General features: G+C 31.7%; 3 protein-coding genes across 3 annotated transcripts; 2 read left to right on the plus strand and 1 right to left on the minus strand.

Moving 5' to 3' along the window:
- Positions 1-203: 203 nt before the first annotated feature.
- Positions 204-2020, plus strand: LOC132789762 (GDP-Man:Man(3)GlcNAc(2)-PP-Dol alpha-1,2-mannosyltransferase). The gene is made up of 5 exons (XM_060798014.1): positions 204-308; positions 367-562; positions 631-1089; positions 1155-1831; positions 1888-2020. The coding sequence occupies exons 1-5, from the start codon at positions 292-294 to the stop codon at positions 1961-1963; spliced, it is 1425 nt and encodes a 474-aa protein (XP_060653997.1). The 5' UTR covers positions 204-291; the 3' UTR covers positions 1964-2020.
- Positions 2021-2760: 740 nt separating this feature from the next.
- On the minus strand, positions 2761-8341 carry LOC132792533 (opioid-binding protein/cell adhesion molecule). Its single transcript, XM_060801956.1, has 8 exons — positions 8176-8341; positions 6732-6807; positions 6167-6505; positions 5835-6104; positions 5657-5754; positions 5282-5584; positions 5042-5212; positions 2761-4970 (listed from the first exon to the last, which is right to left on the minus strand). Exons 1-8 carry the CDS (start codon positions 8176-8178, stop codon positions 4803-4805), a joined length of 1428 nt encoding a protein of 475 aa, XP_060657939.1. The 5' UTR covers positions 8179-8341; the 3' UTR covers positions 2761-4802.
- A 1013-nt stretch (positions 8342-9354) lies between these two features.
- On the plus strand, positions 9355-12749 carry LOC132791410 (membrane-bound transcription factor site-1 protease). The gene is made up of 4 exons (XM_060800305.1): positions 9355-9636; positions 9706-11095; positions 11194-11933; positions 11997-12749. The coding sequence occupies exons 1-4, from the start codon at positions 9427-9429 to the stop codon at positions 12747-12749; spliced, it is 3093 nt and encodes a 1030-aa protein (XP_060656288.1). The 5' UTR covers positions 9355-9426.
- The last annotated feature ends 90 nt before the right edge of the window (positions 12750-12839 follow it).

A 12839-nucleotide genomic window follows, 5' to 3' on the forward strand; every position in this document is an offset into this window, starting at 1 on the left:
CATCAAAAATTCTTTTATTACAATACCGAAAAACAAATATCTGATAGAACACAATAAAAATAATAAATTGGCATATGTTTGAAATTTATTTGTGAATATTCGACTATCGATAATTGCATATTTTATTTAAGAAAATTAAATAAATATCGTTTCGGCTTTTCAAATGAATTCTTGAAAATTACTCATCACTACTTCAGCCAGCTAGATATTGTTTGGTATCTTTCTTGTAGCTGAATGGTATATTTTAAAAGTTAAAAAGCGGTCACACTGCTTGCTTATCAACAAACCGAGATGTTGATTGTTTTCATGTAAGGATAAAAACGATTTTGATTGACCGATTTTAAGATAATCGTTTTGTTGCTGTAGATGCTGGCTGTTGGTATGGCTACTAGGCATAGTCTGTGCAATTTTCTTTGGCCTTCGGCAATGGATTACTCACCATAAACAGAAGCTACACAGCTCATCGTCGGAAAAAAGATTACATGTTGGCATTTTCCACCCGTACTGTAATGCTGGTGGTGGAGGTGAACGTGTCCTATGGTGTGCGGTGAGGGCTTTGCAGGTATGGGCTTATAATAGAAGCTATCAATCATTATTTCTTCAACATATTTTCTATTAATTTCATTTCAGAAAAAGTACGATGGCATTAAGATAGTCATTTATACCGGCGACATTGACTCAACGCCGAGTGCAATTTTACAGAAAGCCAAGAATGTTTTTAATATTTCATTTGACATCGATCAAATAACATTTGTATTTTTAAAACAACGGCATTGGGTTGAAGCACGAAAATATCCCCATTTCACTTTGTTGGGACAAAGCCTAGGCTCAATCGTTATGGGCTTGGAAGCTGTTTGCAAATTTCCTCCAGATATTTTTATCGATACCATGGGATATGCATTTACATATCCGGTGTTTCGTTTTCTAGCTGGCTCTAGGATAGGGAGCTACGTCCATTATCCTGTCATAAGCACCGACATGCTTAAAAAGGTCCAATTTCGTCAATTAGCACATAATAACAAGGCTTATGTAGCGAGAAATCCTTTCCTCACCTGGATTAAGCTTACGTACTATCGTCTGTTTTCAAAGGTAAGTTGAATTTCAATCTCTTTAAAAGAACTTTATCCTAGCCAATTATTATATTCAATTTTCAGATGTACAAGTGGGTAAGCAGGTGCTCGGAAACTATAATGGTTAATTCATCATGGACAGAAAATCATATTGTTGACTTATTCGATGTTCCTTTAAGAACTCATCGAGTGTACCCACCTTGTGACATTGCACATCTTAAGAAACTTGAACATGTAGGGAGAAACAATGATATCCTTATATTATCAGTGGCACAGTTTCGACCAGAAAAAAACCATCCTCTCCAATTGCAAGCATTATACGAGTTACGAACTCTTCTGTCTAGAAACGAAGATCTATGGAATCGTATAAAACTAGTCATTGTTGGATCCTGTCGTAATGATGATGATTATGAGAGGCTAAAGAATATGCAAGACCTTGCAAAACATCTTTCTCTTGAAAATTCTATTGAATTCAAAGTAAATGTTTCATATGACGAACTTTTGAAACTATTTCAACAATCCAAAATTGGTATTCATACTATGTGGAATGAACATTTCGGAATTGGAGTTGTAGAATGTATGGCAGCAGGTCTCATTATGATAGCTCACAAGTCTGGAGGTCCACTACTTGACATTGTTGAGACTTCTGAAGGCAGCCAAAATGGTTTTCTTGCAACAGATGCTATTGAATATGCTGGAAGTATATTGAATATCATACTCAATCCTCCAGAATTGAATGCAAACATTGTTAATGCAGCAAGGTACGTATTTGTAAAACCCGTTTATGATTCTGGTATTAATTTCTTTTATATTTTAGATCATCCGTTGAGAGATTTTCTGAAAAAGAGTTTGACGATCAATTTCTACGTGCAATATCAGCCATTTTTGTGTAAAACTGTTGTTTTCCCAATTGCAAATTATTTATTTAATTCGTCCCAAAGAAAAAACAACAATGACAAAACTTAAAACTTTGAAAATTAATCTCTAATAAAAAATATTAGGATACTGTTCAATAATAACTATGGCAAAATTTATTTTTATTTTATTTATTTAATAGTCCATAGGACATTGACAAAAACACCTCATGAGAGTTTTCTTTTTGCAGATGGATTCAGGAATAATGTAAGGGGAAACTTCATAGCTAATAATTTTTGGATTAAAAGGATAATAAATAAAAGGCTGGCATTAACAATCAAAGTCATCATTACTTATTAAAATGATATGATTTTTATTTATTAAACATTTACATCGACATATTCTAAAATTTTTTAATATTTGTAATATGTATATTTATATTTTATTTTTTGAGTTGGTTATTTTGTAATAGTATAAGTATATTTTTTGAGTGCCTTAGTTTTTGAAGTATATGATTAATTAAGACATTTCCTAAAATTTCTATACGCATATTCATTATCAATCATTTATTTCATGTAATTGTAGCATTCTGATTTTTTTCTAAATTCTAATGGAAATATGAGCTATGAGCTTGAAACATATCCAATGAGTCATATAAAATTGTATGATATTTTTAAATGAAGAAAAGTGGCAGAAACTTAATATATGGAATAGTATGGTTTTGAAAATGGATTAATTTTTTTCAGAAATTATTTCTGAATGATAACTAAATATAACTTAAAAGTTTCACCGAAATCAATCAAATTATAATACATGTTTGGTTGTGTTAATTTGAATATTTACATTAGATATTACGATAATTAATTATATAATTATTTAGGTTCAGATATTTCTCCATATAAGCGGTCGAATTTGTAACTATATTATAAACTCAAAAAATTGATTATGAATAATCAACGTCTTACACCTTGAACTTAAATCGTTTAAAAATAATAACATTGTGTCAATTAAAGTCAGGTCGAAGGATATATAAGGTTTTACGTCCTTACAACTACCAAATTTAGTTAGTTCATTGGGTCTCTTTGAGTTTTCCTTAATCCTGATCTTTGGAAAATTTTTCCTACTAGAATTTCAAAGTCACTTTTGCATTGATTGCGATGATTGGATGCAAGAGCAATTTTGATGGATATCGAGCGGTTGGATGGCAAGCTGTGCAACATAAGCTGCAGTTTTAATGGTTTTCTTTCTTGGTTTAACAATCTTTTTTTACATTTCTTATTGATTTTGTTTGTAAGTAAGTCTGAATTTTCAACTCGTTCCATTAGTTCCTTTATAATTACTTATTTGTTTGCTACTTTACTCCAGCAAATTATATTTTTTGTTGCCTAAAATGTGTAGTTATGTGTGAAGATAATTGCTTGAGATGAACTACACTTTATTAATTTTTAATTCGTGGTGTTCTGCATCATTCGTGATCTATACCACATCGTTTTGCTTTCTAAGTGTTTCAGTTGAAACAGTTTAGTTTGTTATAACCGATGTTTAAATGTTTCTTAATACGTATTTACAGTGGGTTTCTTAGCACTTATTATGGAATAGCAGGCAGATCCATTAGATCAATTATATTAATATGACTTCGACACAAATATCTTACGTTTTTCATTGCTATGAACTACTTTTAATTTTCTCACTATAAGGATATTATTATTAAATGCGTTTGATTATAATTTCTTATGTGTTCATTATTTCCTATTTACCATTCTTTAATCTGATGGACTTAGTTATTTATTACAAGGTTACATTATTATGCACAACATCAACTTATACTATGTGTAAATTTTTGTGTTTTTGACATAAGCGAGAGGTATTCGTTTTAAATTGTATAACTTCTTTAATATTCATTAAGAAATTATAAAATAATAAGGAAATAGAAATATATCTCGTTAATAATAAGTTCATAAAACTCTGTTCTTTTGAAAACAAAATATTAAAGTGAGTAGGTGACTATTTATTTAATAATAATCTAAAAATATCTACAAAACTTCTGATTTATGGAAACGTCTACCCTCGACTTATATTTTCATAGAATCTGGCGATAGAATGCCATTGTAATCTTTTCGTTTCAACGGCTTTCATATTTCTTATGGGAGAACCCACTTATGTGAGCGCTGTTTTAACAATTCTGTTACGCTGGGTTTTATGCGGCAATACACCAGCAGAATGAGAGTTATCTTATAAAAACAATGCATTTCTTTACCAAGATTTATTTATGCATGCTCGATATTTTTGGAATCCTACAGATGAATGTTGGATAGAACACTTAGATAATGGGTATTGTCTTGTTTCTTAAAACAAGTTTAGTATTTTTTTCAATATTAATTGCTTGTGTATATGTATCTATATGTTTAATATATTGTTTTTGGCCTAAGGTTATAAAATATGTTATCCATTTTAATTAAATGTAATTCTAAGTATAAAATAATTTATACATTTTTGAATTTATATTATTTTGTTATACAAATGGTATATCCTTAGAATAATAATGTTGTTCTAGTTATTGAAATGACTGTTTAATTTTTTCCTATACCATGAAATGCGACGATGATTTCGTAAAGTAGTTAAAAAGTTTAAAACTCAAAATGATGCTTACATAATATATTTTATACCTATATTTAATTGTGACCTTTCAATAATTTGTTAAAGAAACTTAATTAAAATCGTATTACTCTATTAATTAATATATTTATACAGATTGGTTTATAAACAAAATTTGTAATAACTACTCATATTATTATTTTTTTTTTTTTTTAAATATTTACACATTCTAAATACGTAGTAAGGCACCTTTAAACTTATATTTGCCAAAAATAAATACATTTAAATATTGAATATCAACAAAAATCTAGTTACCATCAAATACGGTAAAATTATTGCAGCTAAAGTCTTTGATATTCGATTACTGCCTGACATTCCCACTTTATATTCCCTATCAATGTCCAAAAGAAGATCGTGATTTCGGGTATAAAACTGGTGAATGTCGCTAATCTAAAATTGTTAAAAATGTTATAAGTAATTGTAAATATATAGAAACTTTCAATAATTGTTCCAATACTAACCTCGTTCCATCCATATTTATTCTTAGCTTGAACGATTGCTTCATATACTGCATTGTGCTCTAAGTTCCTTACTACATATGACATCAAATAATGTGTCCCATCAGTCCGAATTGGGATGGGCTTAATATGATACTCGTGCCATTTTCCGGGATGTTGGTACGTTTCGTTCATCTAAAATACAATAATAATGGACTCGATATTATTCTAATATAATTAATACAATATTAATATAAATTTTACCAGAAGTCTTCGATATAAAAGCTTAATTTCGTCTAAGGGCGGTATGGACTCTATTGTCCAAGTTAAATTGTAGTGATCTAGAAATCCGCTCAGGGCTGGTGATATAAAATCTGCTGGCCCTGGTCGTCCGGAAACCTCAATGTATTTCTTTGTTCTTCCCAGTGCATTATCAGCCACGCAACTATAATTTCCAAAATCGGTTGGCTGGAAATTTCTAATAATAAGGCTGTATCTATCGTCGTGAGGGTACATTGAACGTCGATCCGTTGGATCCAATAGGAATGAGTTTTGATACCATAACATCTATGAAAATAACGTAAATGAAGATTATATTAGTAGGATAATTTATCTACAATTGGGTTAAGATTAACGTACCTCAGAATTAACATCACCATGAACAACACAAACGAGTTCAATATCATATCCTTCAGAGGCATGAACCCAAGCCTTCTCAACAGTTATTTCGGGAGGAGCTGCAATACAAAATGTAATTTATATTTATCTCATGATAAGCAAAAATGAACTTAAAAGTACTAAAAATACCAATACTTACACAAAATTGTCAGCTGAATGTCCATTGAAACGCGTTCTTTAACGCCATTGTCAGCTGAGCACTGATAAGTTCCTGCATGGTGTCTGTCCACATTTTCTAATATCAATGTTGAGCTATCAGATAAGTGTGTCGGTCCGGAGTAAACATCTTTTTTGAACCAGTATATTGTGGGAACTGGATTACCCGACGCCTTACACTCTAAAGTAACTGTGCTTCCTTTACGGGCAGTCACTTGCCCATTGTGCGGAAGTGCTCTTAATGTTGGTGGCACTATAAACATTGAAAAATTAAATTATTAAAAATGAATAGAGATTAACTCAATTTTGTAATACCTAATATCTCAACAGTGTGGACTTGATCTCGATTTTCTTGGTCCCCAAGTTGGCATATATAATCGCCGGCATCTTGAGTCTTAACCCCATTAATCTGAAGATTGTAGTCTCCAACGATTTTGAACCTTTGGTCACGAGATATTTTTAAATGACCGGCAGTAAGAACTGAAGAGCCCTTTCTCCACAACAGGACAAATGATCCCAAATTTTGCACCTTGCATGGCAATTCTATAGTCTCTCCGACTATTACTTTGTAAAGGTGGCCCCTTGATAAGAATTTCGGTGCAGTAGTGGGCGCATCATTATCAGACGCTATGAATGATCCATCTGAGACAGGGGCTAATAATAACGAAATAAAAAAAATTTAACATGATTTTTATTATTTTATTTGACAGTAAGAAAAGAAAAGGTGAGAGCAAATAATTAAATAATATTTCTTTTGAGGGTTCCAATTATGATGATTCGAAGGGGTGCTATATAGCAAATCGCATTCTTTCATATTATTGAAGGATACTATTGTTCGATGCAGGTATTATATTCTCTTGTGTATGTTGTGGGTACTCACCGCTAAGCAAAATAATAATAGACAACAAATAAATACTCCACTGCCACATCGGATATTGATTTGGTAAGTATGTTATCTGCAACAAAAAATACACAATTGAATTTTGTTTTAGTTAGATATTCTTATTGTTTATACTCAGGGGTCAAGAGCATTCGTTAATGGTTTAGTTTCACCGGCATAAATTTGGTGCAGAGCACTCCCTCAATATTTCCGACCGGATTTATGAAGGTCATATTTCTGCGATGAGTGATAGCCTTTAAAAATGATACGATACTAAATATGCCTCAATGTCTACCTCGGCTCTTTCGTCTTCTTTATTAAAATAAGAATTCCCCACAATATCATTTATATTTAAAAGCGAGTAAGTTATAAGTCTGTATAATATTAATTACAAAATTATTAATTTATTCTAAATTTTTTTGAATATAAATTCTAATATTATCACATAATTTTACTCTGCCATACCTGACTGCATCAAAATTAATTTTACTAAGCTGAATTTTACAACATGGATTCGAGTTATTTAATTATTATTGTTAAATTATAGATTAGAAGTTTACTTACGATTGAAATGAATATGAGTATTTGCTTAATTAATGATATTCTTTTTATATTCCATATACTACCAGATTTTACTTTTCCATTACACTAATTAGTCATAATAGTATTCAATATTTAATATTTCGTAAACAAAAAGATTAAGATGTTGGTTGCGTTTGCCAATAATTGTCAAGGAAAGTTCTCTTAAGCCATTCTCCAATATACATTGCAGCGTACTTATGAATGTACGTATTTATTTAATCTATGCACAATTAGTGTAGCAAATTAAACATATTTTATTCTCAATTTTGAAATTCACTAACTCAATTCAACTGCCTAAACACATATTTATGACTAAATATCAAATAGAGTTAATGTATGTTAATACAATTACTCGGATACACATGAAATCATTATGTATTTACGAAACATTTATATATCGTATGAAGAGATTTAGGTATGAATATATATATGCATAGTTGTACACCCTGCATAATTTTTCCAATAAATATTTATTTCAAAAGTCGGAATACATATGTAGTGGTTAAACCAACATAAATATATTAAATTTAAATAAGTAAAATTATCAAATACGATTGAAACTTACAAACACACTCAAGCATTATTACGTAGTGTGTGTATGTGTGCTATATGTATGTATACAGCATATACTTTCGCATATACGAGTATCCAGAGAAAATTGAACTAATGAATAGTAAATGAAATTACGTATACGTACGAGTATGTGAAAATAGTTAAATGTATGATTTTGTGTAATAAAAATGTGCATGTGAACTTTGCACACTTTTATAGACACATATTTGCATAGATATATGCACATACATGTTCATATATGCTGAAACCATTCAGAACAGAAGCAGAAATAGCGAATTGCACGACTTACCATCTTCAGTTTCTTTTATAGCTTGTATCTTTTATTCCATTAACAAACGGACCGTATACCGATCTCACATAAACATGTATGTATTTTATTAAACAAATTAATTTGTCTGGAAGTAAATGTAAACAGCTATCTTTATCAGTTATAAAATACACCAATGATTCTGGGTGACAAGTATAATTGTATTTATCCTTAACATTTTCACTCACATTGCGCATGTCCAACTTTAAAACACTTTTACCTCTGGAGCTTTTTGAAAGCTTTTCCCGAAGTATTTGTATTGTGGGTAGCATCGAGATATAAAAAAAAACTAAGATTGTGCTGTTTTACAATACCGAGAGCATACCCTGTAAATTAAATCTTTTTTATAAACGAAAGTATTCCAATACATATTAGTTCGACCACTGGAATTTTAATACTCTTTAATCTATGTATATTAATGTATATTATTATTTCTACCCGTGTTTCTGAAGATCTCATTTATGTATTGAGTGATAACTTTTTAAAATTATATGCCTAAATTTTTACTTAACACACAAAAAAAACTATTTATTTAATTTTAAAAATTATTTTTTTTTTTCAAAATTCAAAACGAATTCAAGCGATTATTGCTCACACCCATAGTAAGGTTGATTTCTTAATTAAGAATAAAAATAATATAATATAATGAAAATAAGTGTACCACTTTTAAAATTCGGAAACAATATCGTTGCAACAATGTTCTTAAAACAAAGATGTTTTTACTGTTTTTAAAATTAATATTATAAATTAAACTTAAACTTTATTTATATAAGAATTAATTAGTTCATGATGGATTAATATTATTTTTAAAATATTAGCTTTCCTAAAAGGTTTTTTTTTGTGTTGCAATGTGACCGTCAACACAACTTCCAAAATATACATTTTAGCCCCCTACGGGATATACCAAAATAGAAAAACCCCGATAGTCGCCATTTGGTTAAACTTCAAAGTTCTTGGAATTTTAAACAGCTTACAGCTTTAATAGTCCCTCTCTCTCTCTCTCTCTCTCTCTCTCTTTCTAATACTCACTATTATTACTTTTGATGTTTGCATGAACATCCTTTTCACATTTGAAATCGATATTTTAATGTCAAAAACCCACCGATTGTCGATAACAATAATCGCATGTTTCATTCCATCGGTGCAAGTATTATTATTGTTTGCTCCCGTACGCCTGCTGTTCGCCGCATAAATGTTTTGTTTACTTTTAGAATATATATACTATTTCGTTAAATGAGTGCATTAGAATTACATTTTTGGCTTGCTACAATTTTTGCCCTTTGCTTAACTGAGTGTGCTGTCGAACCCACAAAACCATTGACATCAGAGGGTCTTGACTTTGTGGTAAACACCGTTCCCAACGAGTTCATAGTAAAGTTTCATTCGAAGTATTACACAAAAATACGAGAATCTTTCGTCGAAAAAAGGCTTAATAAACAAAATGTGCGTATAAATTAGTGTTCATTTGCATAATTGTCTTCAAAAATATATACTTTGCATTCTACGTTTTAGGTGAAGTGGTCGATTTTACCTCGGAGCAATATAGCTAGCCAATATCCAAGTGATTTTGATATTTTGTACATAGCAAGCGCTAATCAGACATCAATTGAAGTCATTCTCGAAGCAATAAAACAACATCCTGCTGTTAAATTAGTAGTCCCTCAACGTAGTGTTCAACGGCTTCTGGCATCTACCACCAACGTCACATTTACCTGTAATACTCGACAACTTCTTGGTGTGACGCGAAAAAAACATTTAAAGCTTGTGAACTCGCATCATGTCTCCGGCTCACTTCATGCAGATGTGCTTTGGAAACTTGGCATTACGGGAAAAGGTGTTAAAGTGGCGATATTCGATACTGGATTGACACAAAATCATCCTCATTTTCGAAATGTTAAAGAGCGATCGAATTGGACAAACGAAAAGTCATTGGATGATGGAGTCAGTCACGGAACTTTCGTCGCAGGCGTGATAGCTTCGTCAAAAGAATGCCTGGGATTGGCTCCTGACGCCGAATTGCATATCTATAAGGTTTTCACAAACTCTCAGGTCTCATATACGTCTTGGTTCCTAGATGCCTTCAATTATGCTATCTACAAAAAAGTCAACATAATCAATTTAAGTATTGGCGGCCCCGATTTTATGGACTTGCCATTCGTTGAAAAGGTCTTGGAATTATCAGCCAATAATATAATTATGATATCAGCCGCAGGCAACGACGGCCCTATATATGGTACTCTGAACAATCCTGGTGACCAGAGTGATGTAATCGGTGTAGGTAGCATCAATTTTGAGGACAAAATTGCGAGATTCAGCTCAAGAGGTATGACAACATGGGAACTTCCTTTAGGCTATGGCAGAGCTGGATTGGACATTGTTACTTATGGTAGCCAGGTGGAAGGAAGTGACGTTCATGCAGGTTGCAGACGTCTATCAGGAACATCAGTTTCATCACCTGTCGTTGCTGGAGTAGCAGCTTTGTTAAGAAGTGGAGCTTCACATAAAGTTAATTTAGTAAATCCATCATCGTTGAAACAAGTTTTGGTCGAAGGCGCAGAGAAACTTCCAAATTACAACATATTCGAGCAAGGACAAGGAAAACTTAATTTGCTGAGGAGTATGCAACTATTATTGTCCTACAAACCCAAGATTAGTCTTATACCATCGTCGCTTGATTTTACCACAAATTACATGTGGCCGTATAGCAGTCAACCCTTATTCTATGGAAGTGTCGCCTCAATTGTAAATGTTACAATTCTTAATGGCATATCAGTAACAGGAAAGGTTCTTGGTCAACCAAAATGGATTCCAGATCCAGAAAACTATGGCCAATATCTCAACATTTCAACATCATATTCAACGTTAATGTGGCCTTGGACTGGGTGGATGGCAGTTTATATAGGTAAGTGTAACTCACTTTTAAATTTATAAATTTGCTAGCAATTTAATTCCCCTAATAATTTAAACATTAAAACCTTTTAATTTATACTATAATTTTAGCTGTAAACAAAGACGGAGAGAATTATGCTGGTACCGCCAAAGGCTACCTAATTGTATTAATAGAAAGTTATCCTTTTGGATCAAATCAAACTCATGAGAGCGAAGTACGCCTGCCACTTACTATTAAAATTATGCCAACACCGCCTCGACATAAACGGATTTTATGGGATCAATATCATAGTTTAAGATATCCACCAGGATATATTCCACGAGACAATTTAAAAATTAAAGCAGATCTTTTGGATTGGAGAGCTGACCATATTCACACAAATTTTCGAGATGCTTATATACATTTAAGAAACGCTGGATATTATATCGATGTTTTGAGAGAACCTTACACATGTTTTAACCCTCTTGATTATGGAGTCCTACTTATTATCGATCCGGAGGAAGAATTTTTTAATGAAGAAATTACCAAACTTGGCCAATATGTTTATAAAGATGGTCTGAGTGTCATAGTGTTTGCGGATTGGTATAACACAACGGTAATGCGGAATATAAAGTTCTTTGATGAAAACAGCAGACAATGGTGGATTCCAGATACTGGAGGAACTAATATTCCTGCCTTAAACGATCTTTTGGGTCAATTTGGAATATCATTTGGCGATTTTGTTGGCGAGGGTTACTTTAAACTTGGCGATCATGCAATGTATTACGCTAGTGGCACTACGCTTACAACATTTCCAAACAATCCGGATGATGTTGTAATTGGAACTAATTTAAACGATCAAGGAGCATCGGTAAATAAACATAAAAACTATTCATTATTTTTAATTATTCTCATTCATTTCTTTATTTTAAAGGTTATGGCAAATGGGAAAACATCGAATACGGAGTCAAAACAATTTGTACCTATAATGGGGTTATTTCAAACAACCCTTGAGTCTCGGCAGACGATAAAATTATCCAATCTCTTTCCGGACTCTCCGAATGCAGCTGATGATGTGGAGTTATTTGACAATTCGGTTGATCGAGCGGTCTTAAAGAATCGAATTTTACTGCATGACAAGAGCGAAAAACATTCTGAAGGTCGCATAGCTGTTTATGGGGACTCGAATTGCTTAGACTCGTCTTATATGGAAAAAGCTTGTTTCTGGCTTTTAACAACCATTTTAGATTTTGCAATGAATTCCCACAAATCTGTGTTATTAAATAATTTAAATAGAATTTCTGAATTTAAGAATCTAAACAAAGAATTACCTATTAGGCTAGCAAGTAGCAATTTAAAGTTGTTCTCCAAAGTAATTAACAATAGAAAAAATCCAATACTACACTGCGAAAAAATAGAATGGATAGGTAAAACAACATTTAACGACAGCAAAAGGATAGAACCTGAAGTGGAGTTTGATACGGAAGAGACTTTAAACAACTATGTAATTGATAATTTAAATACCGAAATTGCTAAATTAGCTTTATATGATTATAAACAATCGGCAAACCAAAATGACTTTAACATTAATATTTCAGTTTTATTCATGATAACGTTGAGTTTAACTGTAATAATATTGTTTGTAATATTTCTAAGATGTAAAATTGTACTTTTTTCGTGTAAATAAATCCAATTGTTTATAGTGTAAATTCTTTTCAATAAATGAAAACAGTGTTTCTATTTTTGTATTGCCCAAAAATACCTTTCTTTCATTAAC

This window comes from Drosophila nasuta, chromosome 3, assembly GCF_023558535.2.
Source record: "Drosophila nasuta strain 15112-1781.00 chromosome 3, ASM2355853v1, whole genome shotgun sequence".
Classification (NCBI taxonomy): Eukaryota; Metazoa; Arthropoda; class Insecta; order Diptera; family Drosophilidae; genus Drosophila; species Drosophila nasuta.